The 23106-nt window shown below is 43.1% G+C and overlaps 1 protein-coding gene across 24 annotated transcripts in view; it reads left to right on the forward strand.

The window, feature by feature from the left end:
• The window catches only part of HERC1 (HECT and RLD domain containing E3 ubiquitin protein ligase family member 1), a 217162-nt gene extending 194056 nt beyond the window's left edge, over positions 1 to 23106 (forward strand). For 23 of the 24 annotated variants that reach the window (XM_067029682.1, XM_067029689.1, XM_067029685.1 and 20 more), the window contains 17 exons: positions 42 to 107; positions 282 to 407; positions 1268 to 1406; positions 2661 to 2842; positions 3636 to 3791; positions 4486 to 4608; positions 5885 to 5987; positions 7549 to 7718; positions 9260 to 9398; positions 11387 to 11556; positions 12634 to 12803; positions 13089 to 13254; positions 14681 to 14757; positions 15547 to 15799; positions 16294 to 16446; positions 19052 to 19357; positions 22467 to 23106. In XM_067029682.1, coding sequence (XP_066885783.1) covers positions 42 to 107; positions 282 to 407; positions 1268 to 1406; positions 2661 to 2842; positions 3636 to 3791; positions 4486 to 4608; positions 5885 to 5987; positions 7549 to 7718; positions 9260 to 9398; positions 11387 to 11556; positions 12634 to 12803; positions 13089 to 13254; positions 14681 to 14757; positions 15547 to 15799; positions 16294 to 16446; positions 19052 to 19357; positions 22467 to 22652 — 2685 coding nt within the window. In that variant the 3' untranslated portion in view covers positions 22653 to 23106. Of the gene's footprint in view, positions 1 to 41; positions 108 to 281; positions 408 to 1267; positions 1407 to 2660; positions 2843 to 3635; positions 3792 to 4485; positions 4609 to 5884; positions 5988 to 7548; positions 7719 to 9259; positions 9399 to 11386; positions 11557 to 12633; positions 12804 to 13088; positions 13255 to 14680; positions 14758 to 15546; positions 15800 to 16293; positions 16447 to 16938; positions 17077 to 19051; positions 19358 to 22466 lie in introns of those variants that run through there. The other variant, XM_067029700.1, reaches the window with a different exon arrangement.

Consider the following 23106-nt stretch of genomic DNA (forward strand, 5'->3'; position numbering starts at 1 on the left):
GATTAAGCAAAATTGATCCTGATGTTTGCCCTGTCTTTCAGGATAACAGTAAATGGATTAATGGTATGGATGAACAAATTATGTCTTGGGCAACTTCAAGACCTGAGGTCAGTAAAGATAAAGATAACTATATTGTGGTTCTTAGTAAATCTTCTGGTTCTAAATGCTTGTGTGTTTGTGCCCTGTTGTTCCCCATGGAGGCTGGTACACACTTAGTACCCAGTACATGCTTGTTTGAATGAATTAGTGAATTGAATTTTGACTTGATTGTGGTTTTCTAGGACTGGCACCTGGGAGGTAAATGTGATGTCTACCTGTGGGGTGCTGGCAGGCATGGACAGCTGGCAGAAGCTGGAAGAAATGTAATGGTACCTGCAGCAGCTCCCTCATTCTCACAGGCCCAACAGGTAACTAACAGGGTAAAGAAATGTAGAAGAAACCTGGGAACTGACAATTCTGATTCCCTTGCTGTCAGTAACTTACTGTAGCATAAAGTTTATCCATTGCATAGTCTATTGTGAGGAATCACCAAAGAAAGTCATGATATATAGCATCTAAATAAAAGTTTTTTAGAGTTTTTATCAGACTTAGGTTTTGTTAATAAGTTTCTAAATTTTTCTTGTTTTCACATATCATGAATTAACATCATGATGCATTATGCCTGCCCAGTACGTATTTATAGAAGTTAAGATATTGGTAATTATTTATTCTCTCTTTGGGGAGCCGTAAACTTACTGGGATCTTTAACCAGATTTCATTGGCACTCCTCCCCTCTTCTAATAATCATGGCACTATATTTCTAAACCCTTCTCGAAGCCACTGCTTTCTCTTTCATTCTTCTCTACCTCAGTAAGCCCTAGGATACACTATTCTTTCATGTGTATATCCCCTGCAATTTCTGCTTCTTGCTGGCCTCCAGCCAGTCTTTACTATTTTCCCATCAGCCTCTCCTTTTTCTTCTTTTATCTGTTTTGTTGTTAATGTTATTATTTAAACTCTGCACAATTGGCTGAAAGCCCTGTAGATAACATGTTTCTAAAGTATCTTAAATCATCAGATGAGCCTCATACATCTCTTGATTAAGTAAGAGGTTTTATAATAATCAAGGGCTTATAGGAACCCCATTGTTATGTCAACCCTTCCCATTTAATGAAAGGATAAAAGAACTGATAAAGGTATTCTGGTATACATGGAATCATTTTAAATGTTTGCATGTTAAAGCTATATAATAAAAGATAATGTATTTAATTATGTGTTTTTATACTAGGTTATATGTGGTCAGAATTGTACCTTTGTCATACAGGCCAATGGCACAGTGTTGGCTTGTGGGGAAGGAAGTTATGGCAGATTAGGACAAGGAAATTCAGATGACCTTCATGTGCTGACAGTTATTTCAGCCTTACAAGGTAAAATTATCCTCCATTAAAAGCTGATCGGAAACTATGACCTATCTGTAGGAATGTTTATTATGTTAGAACTCATCTCAGACCTTTGCTAGATAAAGTCATGTAGGTTTTTCACTTGTATTTGGATTCTTGTTTAGGCATGTTCAACCTTAATTTTCCATATTTTGAGCTGTATTATTTTGCAAGTTACTTATAGCCATGCTAGAATTGCTGTGTTAATACACACTGAAGATTGTAAACAAATTCTTTAAAATTGCAAAACTGTAATTAGGCAACTATTAATAGCAGTAGTAATCATGCATGTGCTTCATTAACATTAAAAATCAATTTACACGGGCTTCCCTGGTGGCACAGTGGTTGAGAGTCCGTCTGACGATGCAGGGGACACGGGTTCGTGGCCTGGTCCGGGAAGATCCCACATGCCGTGGAGCGGCTAGGCCCTTGAGCCATGCCCGCTGAGCCTGCGCGTCCGGAGCCTGTGCTCCGCAACGGGAGAGGTCACAACAGTGAGAGGCCCGCGTACAGCAAAAAAAAAAAAAAATCAGTTTATATGGAAATGTGCATATGTACTAAAGACTTTAAAGGGCATCCCCCTCAGAGTCCTCTGTGACTTGGAGAAAGAAAACCTCTGGAAAAACCACTGCAGGGACCCCTGGCTTGTTCCTAAGGTTAACTTTTACTGACTCTGAAGCCTACAAAGAGAGCAAATAGAGTTTTGTAAGTAAAAGCATACAAGTAACATGAGTTCAGAACAAATTCTTGAGTAGCTCTAAGTTCTCTTCCTTCAGATCTGTGTGTGAAGAGCACAACACTGGGGATGGGAGGGCTTGGTTCCTGTTTGATTTTATTACATCCTCCCTCGGGTACTTTGCACAAGCTACTAAACCTCTTTGTGACTCAGTTTCCCCAATTGTAAAAGTGGTGATGGTAATGTCTGCCTCATAGGACCTGTGTGAAAATAGAAAATGAGCGATCCATGTAAAGCATTTATAGGAGTGGCTAGAACATAATCTTTAGTGACTATAACTGCTCCTATCACCCTTCTCCTCTTCCTTGTCATCATCATTTTATGTGACTGCTCCTAATTTTCTAGGTTAGGGCTGCAAATCTGATTTAAAATTAAAGACATTGTTTATATTTCTGAAGTACTGTTGTGGTATTTTTTGATTCTGTTAGACTACTCTGTAACAGCTTCAAGTAAAGAGGGGATTTTTAACATTCAGCGACTCTTGTTGGGTTTCTGCTCTGTTCCAGGCTTTGTGGTGACCCAGCTGGTGACTTCCTGTGGTTCTGATGGACACTCAATGGCCCTCACTGAAAGTGGTGAGGTCTTTAGCTGGGGAGATGGTGATTATGGCAAACTCGGCCATGGGAACAGTGACAGGCAACGGCGGCCCAGGCAGATCGAGGCCTTACAGGGAGAAGAAGTGGTGCAGGTCAGGCAGAATATGGATAAGTTTATCTTTTTTTTTTTTTTAATATTTATTTATTTGGCTGCGCCGGGTCTTAGTTGTGGCATGCGGGACATAGTTACGCCTGGATAAGTTTATCTTTGAATGTAAACATACTAGGTGTTGAGTTCTTAAGTTTAGGTAATGAAAAACAGTAGTAAAAATATATTACCCCATCATAAAAGATCCAGTGTTTTTGGTGGTTCAGAGTCATTCTTGAGCATCTCAGGAGTTTGAATGGGCTTTGGTGTTAGAATGGACTCCTTTATCCTGAGCAAGCTGGTTGACCCAGGCCAGGGTGCTTCAGGTCCTTGGAAGAAGTGGGGTTTAACTTCTGCCCCGCAGTTCTTGATATAGTGATAAATGGAAAGCTTTGCTTTCAACCTATCATTATCGTTACAGAGGTTGAGTTCATATACATTTTCTGGAAAATCAATTTGTGATCTAAAATAATATTGTAAAGTTACATAGCACCTTAGAGTTTACAAATTTCCCTATTCATTAACTCATGTAGTCTAGGTCATCTCTGCATAGCTGAAGAGTAGCAACACTTCCAAGGTATGCTGTTTAGCTTGCTCTTCCTGAGAATTTTGAGGTAGATCAGACTTGGGGGAGCAGGGGGCCACTTGGGTGGATAGGACATACTGGTCTTGAAGACCCTGAGTTTTCAGTGAAGTTTACTTAAAGATTATTACTGTATTAATAACCAAAAAGGACTGATTTCTTTCTTAGTATGTCCTCTTGTTAAAATTTTTGTTCTTGTTTGTTCTATTCGTAGATGTCTTGTGGCTTCAAACATTCAGCAGTGGTAACATCAGATGGCAAACTGTTTACCTTTGGGAATGGTGACTACGGTCGTCTGGGTCTTGGAAACACTTCTAACAAAAAACTTCCAGAGAGAGTGACTGCACTGGAGGGGTATCAGATTGGACAGGCATGGAATAAATCAATAATACGTTCTATATGATCATAGTTTTTTGTTTCCCCTCTGTGCACTTAGACATTGTCTTTTCAGGAAAACTAGAAGCACCACTCGTACTTAACCTGATGTACATTTTGTTTGGCCTAATTGATAGACAAATGGAAGTCTTAATTCAGGATGTGAATATTTTAAAATCCTCTTCATAATACCACTTGATATGAAAGCTTTAAGCAATATAGTAACTCCTCTTCAGTATCATGGAAGTAGATGGCTGAACTGCAGCATCATTGGTAGCTGCTGCTCTTAAGTAATAATTGTTCCTGATCTGTACATTTTGAGACTCTCTCTTAACAAGAAGATGAGATAAAATATTTTTATCTTTTACTATTTTTATCTTTTATCATTCCTTAGACTGTCCGGTGTGAATATTTTTTAATCATATGTACTTTTTCCTATCTTTTGTGCTCTCTGATTCAGAGTTAGCCACAGATATTTGAAGGACTTGACTTTGAAAAGTTGTTTTTTGTTTGTGGACATTAGGAATTATTTTCTTCATGACAAATTTTGGTTAACATATGTAAGGCCCTGAAACCAATAAAAATTTTTGGAAACACAGCCAAGTTTTTCACTGAAGTTGAGACAGAGGGTCCCAGAAATGGGTGTTTTAGGTATTGTGATTTGCCTTACCACCCTGTTATTTCTCCAGGTGGCTTGTGGCTTAAACCATACTTTGGCAGTGTCAGCAGATGGCTCCATGGTGTGGGCTTTTGGAGATGGGGACTATGGAAAACTAGGCTTAGGAAATTCCACTGCAAAATCTTCACCTCAGGTCAGTATTGGCTTTAATCTAGAGATTCAGACAACATGGTTTTCTTCTATGTCAGTACCTTTTTTTTTTTTTTTGGTGGTACGCGGGCCTCTCACTGCTGTGGCCTCTCCCGTTGCGGAGCTCAGGCTCCAGACGCACAGGCCCAGCGGCCATGGCTCACGGGCCCAGCCGTTCTGCGGCATGTGGGATCTTCCTGGACTGGGGCACGAACCTGCGTCCCCCGCATCCACAGGTGGATTCTCAACCATTGCGCCACCAGGGAAGCCCAGTACCTCTTTTTAGCTGGAAGTAATTTACCTTTAACATTTGTGGTAATTCATAATGAAATTTAGAAGCTGCTTTTGCTTATTCTTAAATTTCCAGCATTCTAGATCTTATTTTATATAAGTAATTTAAAATAAATTTATTAAAATAAGTAATTAATAAGCATTAATTACTAAACTGGATATAAAAATTCTGCAAGGACAAGCATCTGTCTTTGTCATGGGCTGAGTAGTGTAGGACTACCTCCCATGTAGAGAAGAAATAAGTATAAACATATCTCCAGGGTGTCTTATGGAGGGAACCATGAACAATCTTTTTTAACTCTCTGCTTGTAACTGCCATTTCAGCTTATTATTACCACTGAATTATACAGGTATGTGCATTTAAAAAGTAGTAGGAAATCCAAGTCCATAAACAAATGATTTAGAGGCTTTATTCACATTATAGAAGGTTTCTTGGCTCTTCAGAAGACCTCCTGTGCAATCGTTTTTACATGGATTTTTCTATCACGTTTAACAAGCAGCATGATTTACAAGTATTCAATTTATATTCAACTCCAGATTCACTATCGTATATAATCTGTGACATCTTGATAGCTAGACTGGTGAATATTCAGCTAGGGATACAAAAAGGAAGGAAATCCTCTCTGGAGAACATATAAAGCAGTTATTGTTACCTCTGAAAGCAGAAAAATTCTAACTGGGAGCAGCTTTAAACAGCCATAGGATTCTCTTTGGTTTCTGTTGCCCAGAGGAATGTTTCCACTTCACATGGGGTCCTGGGGATTTTAGTTAAACATCCCCTACCCCCTACAATACTCCCCCTAATTCGGGTAGTTTGCAGAGCAGTATGAGAAAATAACATTTAGGAGTGTGGATGTGGCTGAAAATAAGTAAATGAATATTAATATTTTTATTGGAAGATAATCCTTGAGTTTATACACGCCAGTAGGCAAATTTGAGTGTTTTTATTTTCCTTTTAAAATTATGTGCCTTATGCTTTTATTTTGCAGAAAGTTGATGTCCTTTGTGGAATTGGAATAAAAAAGGTTGCGTGTGGAACTCAGTTTTCTGTTGCATTGACCAAAGATGGTCATGTGTATACCTTTGGTCAAGGTAGGGCATTTTCCAGGCATTAATTATATTGCTTATTTTGTGCACACATGTATTACAGAAACATTTGCCTTGCAGCTGTATAGAAAGTGCTTAAACTGAGTCATTTTTCATTCTGGGTGATGATGGGCCACACAACCTTCATTCACTAGCTACTATTCTGCTCCACTTTCATGATATTTGTTGTAAGGACAAACTCTCCTCCCCATTGATGGCCCCTCATGCCAGAGCCTTCATTCTTGCCAGAAGAGTTCCTGCCAAAGCCCTTCCCTTCCTCCTCTCTGCTGCCTCTGCCATGCTACCACAAACACTACCTTGACCACCAGAGCTCCTCTGGATCCTGCCTCACTTCCCAGCCCTTGCAGGGACTGGGGGTCCAGGTCTTAGGAATTCACAGGCATTCGGGATTCAAATGAATAAGTTCACAATCTAAGCATCCACAGTGGGATTCCCTGGCAATATATTCAGCTTTGTAAATGGAACTTCTTTGCAAGTTGTAGTGACTGAAGAGTGTGTGAGGAAGAGGGAGGAAGAAATGAGCTGTGATTGAAGTTTCTAGTCTTGGAAGAACGTGGACGCTGCTGAGGACAGGGAGTTGGTTCTGGTGAAAGAGATAAGGAGCTTAGTTTTAGTCATATTGAATTGGGGCCGTATACTCTAGACTTACATGTATGGAGAAGTCTAACGAGTTACTGGGGATTTGGATCTGGAACTCCAGAGAGATTGTTTATGAAGATGTAGGTTTGCATAATTCCTAATGGTGTAGTTAAAGCCATATTAATAGGCTCTAAGAAATCCAGGGAGAGAATATGGCATGAAAAAAGTAGACGGTAAAACTCGCGGGAATGTGAGTAAAGGGCAGGTGAGCATGGGAGAGCTGGCTTTGAAAGGCGTGGAGAGAGAGGTAGTTGGGGAGCCAGGGTAGTGCAGTGTCTGAGGGGCAGAAGGAGCCGAGGCCACATCATCAGAAGGTAAAGTGGAGCTCCAGGGCCAGGGCTGGAGAAGGGGCGGCTGCAGTGTAGGCAGCTAGGAGCTATTCATGGCTTTTGAGAGTACAGTTTCAGTGCAGTGGTGAGAGTGCAAGTTAGGCTGCAGAGGGTGGCCAAGCCAAACAGGCCTACAGCATGTGAAGCAACAGGGGCTGGCCTGCACCTTGTAGGAGTTTGGCAGCAAAGATAAGGGGAGAAGTTGGCTGGAAATTTGAGGACAGGACAGGTTGCATGATGTTGTTTCTTAGAATGTAAGAACTTTAGGGCCTCTGTGAATTATGTGCCAGTCCTCTCAAGTATGAGGATGCTAGAGGTGCCTCTTGGTTTGAACTAAGCTACTAATTTTAAATTAAATTTTATTTATTTTTATGAATAAGGGGATTGTGACATTTTGCAAAGAAACAGTTTTAAACTTGATTCACTCAGAGTCCGGTATACCTTACTGGCAAAGCAGCTTTTGCCCCAATGAGTTACGTATGTCGTTGCCATACCACCATAGACATTAAATGACTCATCAGGAAATATAAAAGGACTGTGGTGTGCCATCCATAAATGTCCCCTTGCTATTTTTTCAGATCGTTTGATAGGCTTGCCAGAAGGGCGTGCTCGCAATCACAATCGACCACAACAAATCCCTGTCCTGGCTGGAGTAGTCATCGAAGATGTGGCAGTTGGAGCTGAGCACACACTTGCTTTGGCATCAACTGGAGATGTGTATGCCTGGGGGAGCAATTCAGAGGGGCAGGTAAATATTTATCTCGCTTGCTGCTCTGTCATGTTCTAGAAATCTGACAACATTCTTCATTTGGCAAAGGGATAAGCTAGAAACTCAGAATATCTACACAAGACCTCAAGCCACATCACTTTGCTATGGGGCTGATTATCTAGAGTCCAGTTGTGCATCTCTGTCTCTTGATTATGGTCTAGTAAGTGTTATATCATGATTTAAAAAAAATCTGGCAGTACAGTGAAGTGGTTAAGGGGATAGCTGAATATATATGTGTGTCTGCACACACTGAGAAGTGCCTAGCACGTAGTAAACAGCACTTTATAAGTATTCAATATTTCCTACTATCACGATTAATCATCATTTTCACTACAGTAATAAAAGAGGTTAGGTACTAGGAGCATCAGTTGATCTGGAAAATGGAAAGGATGAAACAACAATACTTTTATATTTTATAATATGACAGTGTACAAAGCATGTTTGTGTTTGTTCAGGAAGTCTTGTCACTCCCGTTATGTAGAGTAGTAAACTGAGCCTCCAAGAGGTTGATGTGTTCAGCTATCCTGTATGTGGAGAAGGGACACACTTTGGTGGGGCAGGTCTGAGATGCCTGCTACTACAGTGGCTTTCAGCTCTACATGTGAACGACATCTCCTTCCTCTAAATCCTCTCTACATCTAGCTGCCCCTAGAGCCAATGACCCTCAAGTTCAAGGTCCAGTATTACAGTAGCTCTGTGGTGTCCTCATCACTATATTAACAGATGGGGAAACTGCTTAATGCTGTGGTTGCACATATCTTAATGAGAAGAGAGTTGATGTTGAGACACCTTTGGAAGGTCCCTGGCAGGGCCTTGACATGATCCTGCCTGATGATGTTGAGGTGCTCAGCCACTGAAACACTGGGTGTCCTAGTCGGACCCCAAGAACAGAGATCCGGAGTTGAGAATCTGCTTCTATGTATGTTTTTATAATTGTTTATTTACTGTTGCACAGGCAGTCCATGTTAAAAATCAAGAAATCAGTGTGTTCTAAGTAAAAGCTCTATAGATCATTCCGTTGGTTTTTTTTTTTAACTTGCCAAGAATTTATTTCCTCTCTGGAAGTGGAGTTCAAAGATGTTTTCAGTCATTAAGACTCATCTGGGCTTCCCTGGTGGCGCAGTGGTTGAGAGTCCGCCTGCCGATGCAGGGGACACGGGTTCGTGCCCCGGTCCGGGAAGATTCCACATGCTGCGGAGCAGCTGGGCCTGCGCATCCGGAGCCTGTGCTCCGCAACGGGAGAGGCCACAACAGTGAGAGGCCCGCATAACATAAAAAAAAGAGACTCATCTGCTAGATTTGGAATGGCCTTGTTACAGCATAGTTTTTAGGAGACAGTATAAGCTGTGAGGATCATTCTGATAGAGAAAATCAGAATTAATTTCATTATTTTGATGCCATTGCTTGGTACAGATAGTAACTTATTTATATCTGCTACTATCCAAGACAAATTTTATCATCTTGACTTCCTCTCTTCCTCTTCCTAATTGAATCTCTATGTATTTATAATTTATTTCCAGCTTGGCTTAGGCCACACCAACCACGTTCGAGAACCAACCCTGGTAACAGTTCTGCAAGGGAAAAACGTTCGGCAGATCTCGGCCGGTCGCTGCCACAGTGCTGCGTGGACAGCGCCACCTGTCCCACCAAGAGCACCAGGTGAGGGATGAAATATCCATGCTCCTGCAGCCTCTCTTTCAGCAGTCCCCAGCTGCACTGTTTGCTTGCCAGCTTCACACTGCATCCAGGCACCATTCTGAAACCATCAAACCTTCCCCCACACAACCAAAGCACTCTTTGTACTACAGTACTGCAAATACTTTCAGAGCAGGCGATTCTCCTGCAGACTTCATTACATAGCAGTCCCTCTCTGCTCCCCAAAAGAAGAAAATGTATCACTTAGGCAAGCAAAATTTATAATTTTGGAATAGCAGTAAAGTATTTTTTATATATAGTGGTGATGAACTGTAGCTTTCTAAGCCATGCTGTTAAGGAATAAAGATGAAAAGCCCAGAGACCACTTGTCAAATTCTTCATCCTAGTCAGCCATTTGAAACATGATGTTGTCTATACATTGGCACAGCAGAAAAACCAAAAAAAAATTGTTGCCATTTTACTCCAGTGTATATAGCAGAACTGATGGGCTGTTTCTACCTTTTATATGTTTTGCTTTTAATTTATTATGAAATCCTCATAGGTCTACAAAAAGATATAAAGAAAATAAAATGCATATTTGTGTACCTAACACCCTACTGTGTACTCTCCCTGATCGGATCCATCTTCTGATCCCCACAAATCTAACCATTGCCTTAAGTATGATACTTATTATCCTTATGCATTTCTTCACATTTGGTCTATTTCTTTCCCAGGCCCTCAAGTCCTTTCTAAAACCATCCTCTGGTATCTGAGGCACTAGAACTTCCCTGAAGTGACCTTGTGCCTGAGAGCTCCGTATTCTCATCCCTTTTTGTGAAGCCCTCTACTTTTAGCCACAGGTCCTTGGGAAAGACTCCCCATAGAGATTGTTTTCTCTTACATACCCTGAGAGAGCAAGGTAGGCCTGCCAAGTAGATTCCAAACAAGCAGGAGATGGTTTCTGGTTCACAGAGCCCAGAATGAGCAGTGCTGCCGGCCCACTGACAATTCCAGGTACTCAGAGGCCTCTTTAGCTTCCAGTGGGATTTCCCTTCCACTTCAGGAGAGAGACCATATAGCATGGTGGCTGAAGGTTCAGACTCAGGAACCACATTGCTCGGGTTCAATCCTGGCTCCTCCACTTAGGAGCTGAGTGACCCTGAGGCTCAGTTTCCTTGTCTGCAAAGCAAGGGTAATAATAGCGCCTGTTGTAAAGAACTGTAGGAGTAAATGAATCAATTCATGTGAAGCTCTTAGAACAGTGCTAGGCACATAAAAGTACTCAGTAAATGTTAACTTTAATAGTAGGAAAATACCTCTGAGAATTGAGCTGTACAAATCTTTATTTGCAGGAAACTCAAGTAAGTTGAGTATCTTGTTCTTAGTCTTTTGTGTGTTTCTATAAGATGATAACCATGGATACAGTCCTTTTAGTTTTTGCTTCTGCAGAGCTCTTATTCTTGCAGTATAAAGCCTTCCTGATCTACTCATACCTTTCATTCTGTCTTGGTCACTTTCTGTCAGATCCCTAGTAAGTGTGGGAGGTGGCTCTGCTGAGTTGCCCATTTCCATTTTCCAGAACTGCCTACCTGGTCCTGGCCCACACCTTGTGTTATTATGAAGATGACAATTGTTGAATATGAAAGAATGAATTTGGGTTTTTTTGTTTTTGGAGTTTTTTTGTGAAGGAACTGTGTAAGTCCCATAGTTAAATGGGTAACTAAATTAAAGGAGAAAAAAAGACCAAGTTTCCATAATGATAAATTACGAAGATGTTTTACAAACCAACACAAGTGCATCAGAAAGTTAAGATGAATGGATGGTGAATAGAGGAATTGATAAATAAATGATAAAGCATATATAGCAAAATATTAATTGGAGGATTTAAGTGGTAGGAATGGGTGTTCATTATATACTTGAAACTTCCGTGTGTGTTTGAAATTTTTCAAAGCACTAAACATGATGAAAACAACGCATTTTCCTTTACAAGTGTGCATTTGTGTTCTGGGCAGGTGTGTCAGTGCCTCTGCAGCTGGGCCTGCCCGATGCAGTGCCCCCCCAGTATGGGGCGCTGAGGGAGGTGAGCATTCACACCGCGAGAGCCAGGCTGCGGCTGCTTTACCACTTCTCTGACCTCATGTACTCGTCCTGGAGGCTACTGAACCTCAGCCCCAACAATCAGGTAAAATGGTGGCTTGGAAAGCAGTGCCTGTGATGTGCTTACCAGGTCCCAGGACCACTTTCTCAGCCTTCAGAAAATTCTTCCGTGGCTAATGCTTTTTACTCTCAGCACCCAAGAGATGTAGAAAAGGCACCAATTCTGTTCCCATTTTATTGCTGGACAGTCCAGATATAGGTTATCATGCTGTTGAACACACAGTGGTCTTCCTTCTGTGTTTCAGTTTGTCCAAAGTTCAAGGAAGTATGAATGGCTAATGGCTAAGTATGTGTTTTCTACAAACTCTAGAATATGCTTTTAAAACTTAAGCACACAAAGATGTTAGCACCACAGTCAATGTGCTTATGTAAGTGAGTCTGAGAAATTTTGGAGACTTGCTCTCCTTACAAATGAGCTTACAAATGAGCATACCCTGTGGAGGGATAGGTGGGGGAGATAAAGTAAATTTGGCTGATTTGATTTTCTTTGTAGAATAGTCTGATAATTTAGGAGGAAAGCAAGCTGGCTATGTTTGTTTGTTTGTTTGTTTACTGTGTAGGCATGCCTGCCAAAATGTGTGTTAGTTGGTAACACTGTTAGTCAAAAATCCTTTGGGTAACCAGTTGTGGCATATGAGAGATTTGAGAAATCATTGTTAGAAATAGATAATCAACCAGGCAACAGAATACTGTGCAGCACTAAACAAGAGTGTTAGCAACCTGTTGTAATTAGTGAGAGAAATGTTTATGATATAACGTGAGGTGAGAAAAGCAGTGGAAAATTGTATAAATAGTACGATCTTGACAATGTGAAAAGGAAGGAAACTGGAAGGAAATGGATGAAAGTGTTAATGGGGCCATCTCCATACGATAGGATTATGGATGATTTTATTTGTGTGCTTGTGTGTGTGTCCTTTTCTGTATTTTCTAAGTTTTTAAAAATAATAATCATACTTTACCAGAAAAAAATATTTTGAAAAAGTTGGTAATAATGGCTAATACCCAGATTTATGCTTTTAAAGTGCATTTGTAAAAGTGAGATGTGTTATTTCTTTTAAGCCTCAGATTGTACCATTTCTGCTAAGCTTACTTTCTGTTACAGAATAGTACGTCTCATTATAATGCTGGAACATGGGGCATTGTGCAGGGACAGCTCCGACCTTTGTTAGCCCCAAGAGTCTACACCCTCCCAATGGTGCGCTCTATAGGAAAAACCATGGTTCAGGGCAAAAACTATGGACCTCAAATTACTGTAAAGAGGATATCAACCAGGTTAGCATATTATGTATATGTGTATATGTTTCTTCAACTAGTATTTTTTTGAGATGGACTTATTACTAACTGATCTCTGTGAGGAAGCCTTAGCTTCCTCATTTGTAAAGTAGGGTAGTAGTAGTATTTTACATCAGTACCCAGTGTGGTTACAGTGGGCCTAGCACAGTGTTTGGCTGTTGTTAAGCTGGCCTGTTCATTCACTGGTGGGAAAATATCTTCAAGTGACTTTTGTGGTGAACTGAGAGCATTGTATTTCATTATGTTTTCCCTTTATTTTTAAAGAGGAAGGAAGTGTAAGCCCATCTTTGTTCAAATAGCAAGACAAGTAGTTAAACTGAATGCATCAGACCTCCGTCTGCCATCCCGAGCCTGGAAGGTTAAGCTGGTTGGAGAAGGGGCTGATGATGCTGGAGGAGTGTTCGATGACACGATCACAGAGATGTGCCAGGTATATTCATGAAGTGTCCCCTGCTGAGTTGTCCATTCAGGTGGTGGCCGTTTTACTGTTTCCAGTGATTACTCTGGCATGTTTTTATAAATGTAAGCAAGGATGCATTTGTAATCCTTACATAAAGTTATGCCGTTAATGATATATAGGCGAATTATTGCAAAGGTTTGTGAAATGCTTTGTGAAGATACCTTACTGAGGAAGTGCCAGTGCTTCGCCATCTACCAATGACTCACCATCTGTTGTGCTGTGTAACACTGGCAGAGGAAACAATGACACATATTTACACTTATGTAGCTGACAAATCCAGGACCACCCATGTGCTCCCATTTATTTTGGTGCTTTTAGAACAAAGTAGAACTGCCAGGCTAGGCTACTGGCAGAAATTAGAAAAACAAGTCTTAAGAGTTTGAACCAGGGCTTCCCTGGTGGCGCAGTGGTTAAGAATCTGCCTGCCAATGCAGGGGGACATGGGTTCGAGCCCTGATCTGGGAAGATCCCACATGCCACGGAGCAACTAAACCCGTGCACCACAACTACTGAGCCTGTACTCTAGGGCCTGCGAGCCACAACTACTGAGCCCATGTGCCGCAGCACTGAGCCAACGTGCTGCAACTACTGAAGCCTGCATGCCTAGAGCCAGTGCTCCTCAACAAGGGAAGCCACACGATGAGAAGCCCATGCACCACAACGGAGAGTAGCTCCCGCTCACCACAACTAGAGAAAGCCCGTGCGCAGCAACGAAGGCCCATCACGGCCAAAAATTAATAAATTAATTAAAAAGAGTTTGAACCAGTTCATATTTTAAGATCTACAGTGGCAGCTTTGCTTCCAGATCAGCTCTGACCCTTCCAGCTTTGCCTAGTATCAGGATTTTTCTGATAAATCCTGTAACTAAAATATTACTTGGCTATCATTTACTAAGTTTATTTGAATATCGCTGTGCCCTGCTCACAGATACCCCAACTTGTGCCCTGGATTGACTTTTTCATCTTAGTTCTGCACATGGGGGAGTCTCCTAAATTCATTTTAAATTACAACCACAAAAATAATTATAGAGACGGCTGGTTGTCATATAAGCATTGTAAATTCCTCAATATTCTCTTTTCAGTATGATTCCCCCGCCCCCCCCCCCCCCCCCCCCCCCCCCGTACACAGGCCTCTCACTGCTGTGGCCTCTCCCGTTGCGGAGCACAGGCTCCGGACGCGCAGGCTCAGCGGCCATGGCTCACGGGCCCAGCCGCTCTGCGGCATGTGGGATCTTCCCGGACCGGGGCACAAACCCGTGTCCCCCGCATTGGCAGGCGGACTCCCAACCACTGCGCCACCAGGGAAGCCCTTCAGTATGATTTTTAATGTTAATTGTTTCGTTTTCTTGATGCATTTGATTGTCATTTCTAAGAAATTGTTTTTCTTTCTTCTACAGGAACTTGAAACTGGTATTGTTGACCTTCTTATACCCTCTCCCAATGCTACTGCGGAAGTGGGTTACAATAGGGACAGGTAAGGGCAGTCAGCAAGTGTTATTGAATGTCTATAATAATAGCTCACATTTATTGAGTGTTTACTATATGCCAGGCACTGTACTAAGTGTTTTACATGGATTATCCCATTGAATCCTCACGATAGCTCTAAGGAGTAGGAGGAACTTTTACTGTTCTCTTTTCACACATAGGAAACAGACACTTACATCATGCCTTGTTATTTATTATGAGACCAACTCAGTGATAAAATAGAGGGTTAGAGGAAATGCAGACTTGATATTGAAACCAGACTTCTTTTGTGTTTCTGAAGGCCTACATGGCCTTCCCTCAATGAATTAAAATTCATTAAAAACCTTTGATATGCTATCCAGTCACAGCAGTTGTATTTACAATTATGTATTATTCCTTTATTTGTCCGATTTTGAATTTTGGATCCTGCTTCATGGACTTGTAAATGATAAATGAAATGATTTTAGGAAATAGGGCACCCTTGAGCAGGTAGCTTAAGGACTAATAGATCATTAACTTACCCTCTTATGGTTCTTCTAAAAATAATTCAAAATATGGTCTCTGTGCTGTCCAGAACAATAGCGATAGGCCATATGTGGCTGTTGAGCACCTGAAATGTGGTTATAGGAGCTGAAGAACTGAATTTTAGATTTTATTTAATTAATTTAAATAGCCACATGTGGCTAATGACTGCCATATTGGACAGCACAGGTCTAGGCTAATGCTATAGCTGTTTGATAACTTATTTCTAATAAAAATGAGGACAACCTTGTTTGAAATAGTTCCTTTAATTCTGCAGGTTCCTTTTTAACCCTTCTGCCTGCCTCGATGAACACTTAATGCAGTTTAAGTTCTTGGGAATTTTAATGGGGGTTGCCATTCGCACAAAGAAGCCTCTGGACCTCCACTTAGCCCCTCTGGTGTGGAAGCAGCTGTGCTGCGTCCCACTCACCCTGGAAGACCTGGAGGAGGTGGATCTGCTCTACGTGCAGACTCTCAACAGCATTCTTCACATTGAAGACAGTGGGATTACTGAGGAGAGTTTCCATGAGGTAAATCCCGGCTGGTTCATGTTTCTGTTGGTGTTGACTAGAATTTTTCTGTGTAAAGCTCAGGTATGGCCTTCCATTTGCTGTCTGGCTGACCCATGCCATATGCCATTGCTGCGTTTAGCAGCTCAACCCAGCAGTTTAAATAACTGCTAAGAGAGTCAGCTCCAGCACCCAGCTTCTGCTCCTTCCCCTTTAATCCGTTCTCTGCCTGCTAGAGTGAAGGACAGAGAGAACCCAGGTGGAGAGGGAGGACCGGGATGACCAGAGTTCATCAAACCTGATTTGGAGGCAGAGAGATTCAACCTCATTTTTAATTACAACCAGATGAGTAAGCACTCTCTGCTGATCAAGTAGCCTGATCAGTTAGCTCAGCTGCCCTGTTTTCATCCTTAAAAAATTTTGATATTGTTAATGTTTTTCTGTATTTGTGTGTAACATACTTCTTGTGGTCATTTCTACCATGGAGTAAAAATTCTATTTTCTTCTATTTTCAGATGATTCCTCTTGATTCTTTTGTTGGCCAGAGCGCTGATGGCAAAATGGTTCCTATAATCCCTGGTGGAAATAGTATCCCACTCACGTTTTCTAATAGGAAGGAGTACGTGGAGAGGGCCATTGAATATCGACTTCATGAAATGGACCGACAGGTGAGATGGAACATTTTGGGAGGTGCATATGAATGTTGTTTGCATTTGTCTTCAAACAGGAGCTGTCTGGTTTTTACTGAATTTTGGCATATGAATTCACTGTGTTGATTAATCAGTATCTATTGGGTTGGCCAAAAAGTTCGTTTGGGTTTTTCCATAAGATGTTATGGAAGACTTTTTGGCCAACCCAATATATTTCAGTCCCTTTTCAGAGACTTTTCAGGTGTAATCTCAGGCCCTGCTATCTCCTCACTCAAGGCCTTAGGTGAGCCCTGAATTGGTCACTGGTAGGATTGAGGCCAGGCCCTCCCCCAGGCCTTCAGAACCTGCCTTCTCACTCTCACTCTTCCTCTGTCCTGTTTGTCTTCATTTCTTACTGCCCCCCAGCCCAGTGTCCCACTCCAGCTTGGTCAGTCAGGGTCCATGTGAATGAACCCATAAACACTGGCCTTGCAATCCCACGTGAGTGCTTCTTTCCCCCTCCTGCTGCAGTCCTTCAAGTCCCAGCTGAGAAAGCATCTCCTCTCTGGACAAACTTTCCTCCAGGTCTGTACATATCTTTTTTGTTACCTAGAAATTCCTCAAGATATCACATACTTCTGTGTTGTGGTCTAAGAATTAGGCTGCAGAGTTTGGGTCTTTTTTCTTCAATTAGTGTGTGAGACATTGAATGAAAAATGTATTTCATATATGTAACTTATATAGCCTTGTTCTATGCTGATATGTAGTAAGCATTTAATAAATGATGGGAGTATGGTGAGTGACCATAGAAATGAATATTGTGTCCAAAAGTGGTGGTTTTGGTTATACAATCCTTCATAGCCACTTCAGTAATACCTTATTTGCAGAATATGTTGGGTTCTTCTCAGGAGCTGGGTGCAGGCTCTGAGGCTGTGTAGTAATTTGAAGTGTATATATTCCACACCCTTCACTCCTGGTTCCTTCTTTGACTCTGACTTTGGGCCAAGTCTAGTCAGAAAACTATACCCTTTAGCCTAGTAAGGGTGGATCCTGTCAGCAATGTTGTTTACACAGCCAGGGCTTAGGGTTTGTTTCTAGTTCTTGAATATGTTTACTCCTTACAGACTGAATAACTGACCCCAAATTTCCTGATCACTTTCTGCATGCCAGATGTGGTACCAGGCCACCCGCATGTGCGGTTTTTCATATAGTTACTTTGAGAGATAGAAACTACTATCACCATTTCACAAATGAATGTGTGGAGTCCAGAGAAGTGAAGTGATGTGCCCAAGGCAAAGCCAGGATCGCAAACCAGGTTTAACTGTGGTGTCCAAGCTCTTGTGCTGGCCTTTCCTATGGAGGTCAGATTGACCTGCTCTCCGTCAGCTGTGCTCTGCCCTGGCTTTGTTGCTTTCTTGGTAACAAGGCCTTCTTCCTCTTTCACTTCCTCCTTGTCTCTTAGAACCCTGTGTTCTTCCCATAGCTGTCCCTAGTTGTCCCCGACCCAAGCAGCCATCCCTGTACCTCAGCCTTTTTTTTTTTCCAGACAGCTTTTGGTTCGTATCCTACCGGGCAAACAGCTTGTTTTTTGGCAGACTTTGGCTGGGGTATTCCCTTTACTATCAGTAGAGACTGCCCTCACCGCCACTCCGTTCCTTAGCCCTGGGCATGACAAGCTTGTACAGTCGTAACTCCAAGGCCTTCCTCGAGGTGTGGCTCCTGTTCAGGTTCTCTGGTTTGGTCTTGTTTGTGGTAGATGGTTTTGAATTGGCCAAGAGTGGAGAAGTTATTTATGACACAAACCTGGAACAGTGACGGGTCTGTGTGTACAGTACGCACTACTGCACAACCTTGGAGGGGTTTTGCCCAAACAGACTGTGTGGCAGCCTCTGGCAGTACCCCTTCAGCATTCCCTGACTGACCTGTTTCTCTGCACTGTGCTAACAGGGGCTAACTGCCCAGTCACACAGACTCATTTAAAATACCTGTCATAATCATGGGAGCAGCAATTATTTACCTTATTTTTCAGATCAGAAAATTAAAGTAAAAGAAGTGGTGGAGCTGGGATACAGAACCCATCTCCTGATCAAATTTTCTGTCCTTTTTGCAGCCTTCCTACAAAAGGATGTCTCTGTTTGACTTTCTTCGTTGTACTTTTCTTTTTCTTTTACAATCAGCACAAATGATTTTTACAAAAAGGATATAACTGTTTTCAAAAGAAAATATAAATTGCAAAAACAGTAGAAGCTGTAGACACATCCTCCAAGAGCTTCTTACCCTGATGAAAAGACGAAGTATCCCACATAACACAGCTTAACAGCCCATGGCCGTGTGTGATTAGGAGTGTGGTTGGCATTAGGGAAGGCCCCAGTGGGCTGGGATTTTGTGGGGCACAGGGAAGGTGGGCTCCTGGATTGACTTGAACTGGGACAGGAAGGAGTGTATGAGTCCTACAGGCGGGGAGAAGTTCTAACATAGGGTCAGAGGCAAGGAGGTTGGGCCGTGTGCAGTCATGCCAGTTCTGAGGGACAAGTAGAGGGCCTGGGAGCAGATGAGCACGCACGAGGCGCCCGGCCCAATTGGGTCCACCATGGGTGCCCAGTGTATGCACACACATTGAATGAACAACCTCTCCTGGGAGCAGGTGGCTGCGGTCCGAGAAGGGATGTCCTGGATCGTCCCCGTGCCGCTGCTGTCCCTCCTCACAGCAAAGCAGCTGGAGCAGATGGTGTGCGGGATGCCGGAGATCTCTGTAGAAGTCTTGAAGAAAGTGGTGCGGTACCGGGAGGTGGATGAGCAGCATCAGCTGGTACAGTGGTTCTGGCACACTCTGGAGGAGTTCTCCAACGAGGAGCGGGTGCTTTTCATGAGGTTTGTGTCGGGAAGATCTCGACTACCAGCCAACACTGCTGATATTTCTCAGAGATTTCAGATCATGAAGGTTGATAGGGTAAGTAAGATATTTTTTCTTCCTTGGTAATGTGTGCCTTTATTGCTTCCTTGATGCTTGCATGTTGAGCTTCAAGTAGGCCTGCCAATTCAGGATTAATGCTTGGAATTTCCAGATTTTTTTTAAAAATCAAGCACAAAAACTTGTTTAGACACATCACATAACTTCAGTTTTAAAAAGTCCTAAATGGATGTAGAAAGCACACTACAACCAACAACCTTCGCTGAATCCTCCAGTAGCTTCCTGAATGAAAGCTAAGCTTAGCAGAAGGGTCATCATGTTGCCTCTGCCTCATATTCCCTATGCCTTTTCATTGTGTGGCTTCTGCACTGGGACACGGTCTTGTTTATTTGTTTTCCTGAAGATACTAACCATTAACTGGTGCACATGCTCCAGAAGGAACATGAAGACACAGGGAGCAGCAGTAACGTGCTCTGTGGCTACGTGCGTGGTGTGCATCACGGAGCAGGCAGCGCAGCTTCTCTGCACCCTGATGAAAGGTCCCTGCTGCAGAGCTCCAACCCAGCTGCTGTTTTGACAGATGGCTTAGGAATAAAAGGGCTTAGAAGCTTAAATGCACACTGATGCCAGAGTCATCTTTCTCAAGCACCCCTCTGACCACGTCACTCTTTTCCTTTCACACCGTTCAGCGGCCCCTTGTGTTGATTCCAGGATAAACGCCAGCCCCCTTAGCAGTCTTCAACACCTCCACAGTCTGGCCTCTGCCCTGCCTTCTGATATCACCTCTTGATGCTTATTATGTTGTGGCCATCATGGGCTGCTTGCCTTTCTCCTGACAGACCACACTGTTTTTTATTTCTGGGTTTTGTTTTTGTTTGTTTTGTTTTTTGTGTGTTTTTTTTGCGGTACGCGGGCCTCTCACTGCTGCAGCCTGTCCCGCTGCGGAGCACAGGCCCAGCGGCCATGGCCCACGGGCCCAGCCACTCCACAGCACGTGGGATTTTCCCAGACCAGGACACGAACCTGCGTCCCCTGCATCGGCAGGCGGACTCGCACCCACTGCGCCACCAGGGAAGCCCTTTGGGGGTTTTTTGTTTGTTTGTTTTGGGAGGGGTTTTTTTGGCCGCACCGCGTGGCTTGCGGTATCTCAGTTCCCCAACCAGGGACTGAACCCAGGCCACGGCAGTGAAAGCCTGGGATCTTAATCACTAAGCCACTAGGGAACTCCCAAGGTCACACTGTTTTTAAATGTCTGTGCCTTTGTGCGGGCTATTCCCACTGCTTTAGTAAGTTCTCCTCCCATCCCTTTCCATCTATGCCTGGCAAGCAATTACTCATCGTTTAAGCCCAATACCAATGTCATCTCCTCCAGAAAGCCCGCTTGGATGCTTTCCTATGCCTCCTGACTATTCCTCCAGGCAGACTTAGATCTTCTTATATCCATCTCCTGGACACTTGGTACACTCCTCGAACCCAACATTAAGTTAGACATGTCTGTGCTCTCTCTTTCTCCTCCTCCACCTGCCGTGAGCTGGGCAGTCCCCTGAGCAGGGCCCATGGTGTTTATTCCAGAAACAGTAAGGAAGGTAGGACCTCCTCACTCAAGGGCCCACCCTACCAGTTTCATCAGGTTTCAGTATGTGCCTTTCTGGTGTTTTTCCTGTAACTACCCCTTGAAAGTTGCTGTAGTCAAAGCCGTCCCTCCCCTGCTGCCTCCTGAGGCAGCCTGCCTGGGCTCCACTCCTAGGCTTGCTGGAGAGGCCATGATGCACAGGAAAGGCTAAGAAAAGAGCCTTTCTGTAAATTTTCGATGTGACTTGCCAGAAACTGTAAGTTGTAAATCTGTTTTGTTGCTTCAGAGAAAGATGGGGAGGAGGAAATGGTTTGCTTCTTTTCAGCTCTGGAAAAAAGCCTTGCCTTGTATCTGTCCTGGGCTACCCTGCCATCCCAGGAGTTAATCCACTATTAATCCCCTGTCTGGGGGGTTTTAGCCTCAGAAAACTGACCACTGTGGGTGTCTCCTTTGTGACTTTTAAACCATTTCTCTAGTTTCCAAATCAGAGCCACCTGTTGACATTCCCCTTTAATGTCTTTGTGGGTTGAAGTTTTTCTACATTCATCACTGGCTGTGGCACAGCTAAGCTTCTGGGCCCTCCATCTCCCACCTCTTAGAAATGCACTCACCTGATGTCGAGTTCCGAGGAGGAGGAGGGCTGGTTTCAAGGAGTTCAACGAGAAAGAGAGGGCAGGTTCTTTTTTAAAAACTCATTTTTAAAAAAATTATAAAAACAATGTGAATCATTACTATCATTACAGATAGTTTGGAAAATAGTTGTGTTTGCAAGGCAGGACAGTGTTTGCAGGGAGGGACAGGAATCCTGTCCCTCCTAGTGATAGCCATTTTCACCTTTCACCTTAGTGTAATTCCTCAAGCATATACATTTTTGCATGACGCATTTAGAATTTTGAATTCTGCTTTTTCCACCTAACAGTCTATCTCCAGCACTTTTCTGTTTTGCTGCTAATCTTCATAATTATCATTTTAAACGACTGCATCACGATCGGTTAAAGGGCTGGGCTGGGATTTCATTAACTGCTCCTTCCTCATCTGAGCGGTATGCTGGTGGCCATGGCAGGTGAAGGATGGCAGAATGCTCTCTAGGAGGACGGTGAGGGGAGGAGGAGTGTGGTGACTCCCTTACAGTTAGTTGTTCCTTCCATTTCACCAGCTCTGCTGGGGGAATCCCTGCAGCAGCTTCAAGTTTGCACCCTTTTGGTGAAAGGGAACGAACTCTGTTGCACTCCTACTCTGTGGCAGGCACTGTGCGAAGTGTGTTCTACCAGGCAACCCTGCCAGTCAGGGCTCATTCTCATTTCACACGTGAGGGCTTTGGAGGAGTGAGGAGAGGAAAGAGGCATCTTCGCCAAAAGCTAGATGGCCACAGGACACCAGAGCCTGCACTCTTCCTACCACTGCCAAGTCTCTGCTTGCTCTCCAGGTGGCTGTGCAGTCAGTCATGTCCGTGGAGCCCACCTGAAGGCAGGGAGAAGTGCTTTCCTGACTTTGGGGGTGGTGGTGATGAGCAGCCCTGCTCCCCGCATGATACCCCAGTGCTGCAGTCACAGCTCTGGGTCTCTCTCTCCACAGCCTTACGACAGTCTGCCTACCTCACAGACCTGCTTCTTCCAGCTGAGACTGCCACCCTACTCCAGCCAGCTGGTCATGGCGGAGCGCCTGCGCTATGCCATCAACAACTGCCGCTCAATCGACATGGACAACTACATGCTCTCGCGAAACGTGGACAACGCCGAGGGCTCCGACACTGACTACTGACCACCCAGGGTGCCGTCGCCCCTCCTTCTTCTCAATAATGCTCACTTCCAACTTAATGCTGATACACTTTTATGGTAACTAATAGATGTTTTAGGAACATAAACCGACATTATAAACAGTGGCCACATTTAGTTACTCTAAATGTAACAAAGAAATTAGATGTTTTTATTTTTCTGTGATTGTACAAAAAAAAGACAAAGTGCTCTAAGTCAGGTTTTCCCCTCCATATTTGTGATCACTTTTGATAAGTTTGCATGGAACCATTTCGGTGCATTTTTAGTTGGGAATGGTACATTTTTGTAAACCCACCCAGTGAACATGAAATTGTACATTGTGTATAATTGTTCATTAGAAAGGACAGTTTTACATGAATATTCATATATTTATTTTGTTTTAATTTGAATTGCCTGTGCAGGGTTCCTTATGCAGAGAAATAAAGCCAATTCAGGAATCA

The sequence above is a fragment of the Kogia breviceps genome, chromosome 3, assembly GCF_026419965.1.
Source record: "Kogia breviceps isolate mKogBre1 chromosome 3, mKogBre1 haplotype 1, whole genome shotgun sequence".
Lineage (NCBI taxonomy): Eukaryota > Metazoa > Chordata > Mammalia > Artiodactyla > Physeteridae > Kogia > Kogia breviceps.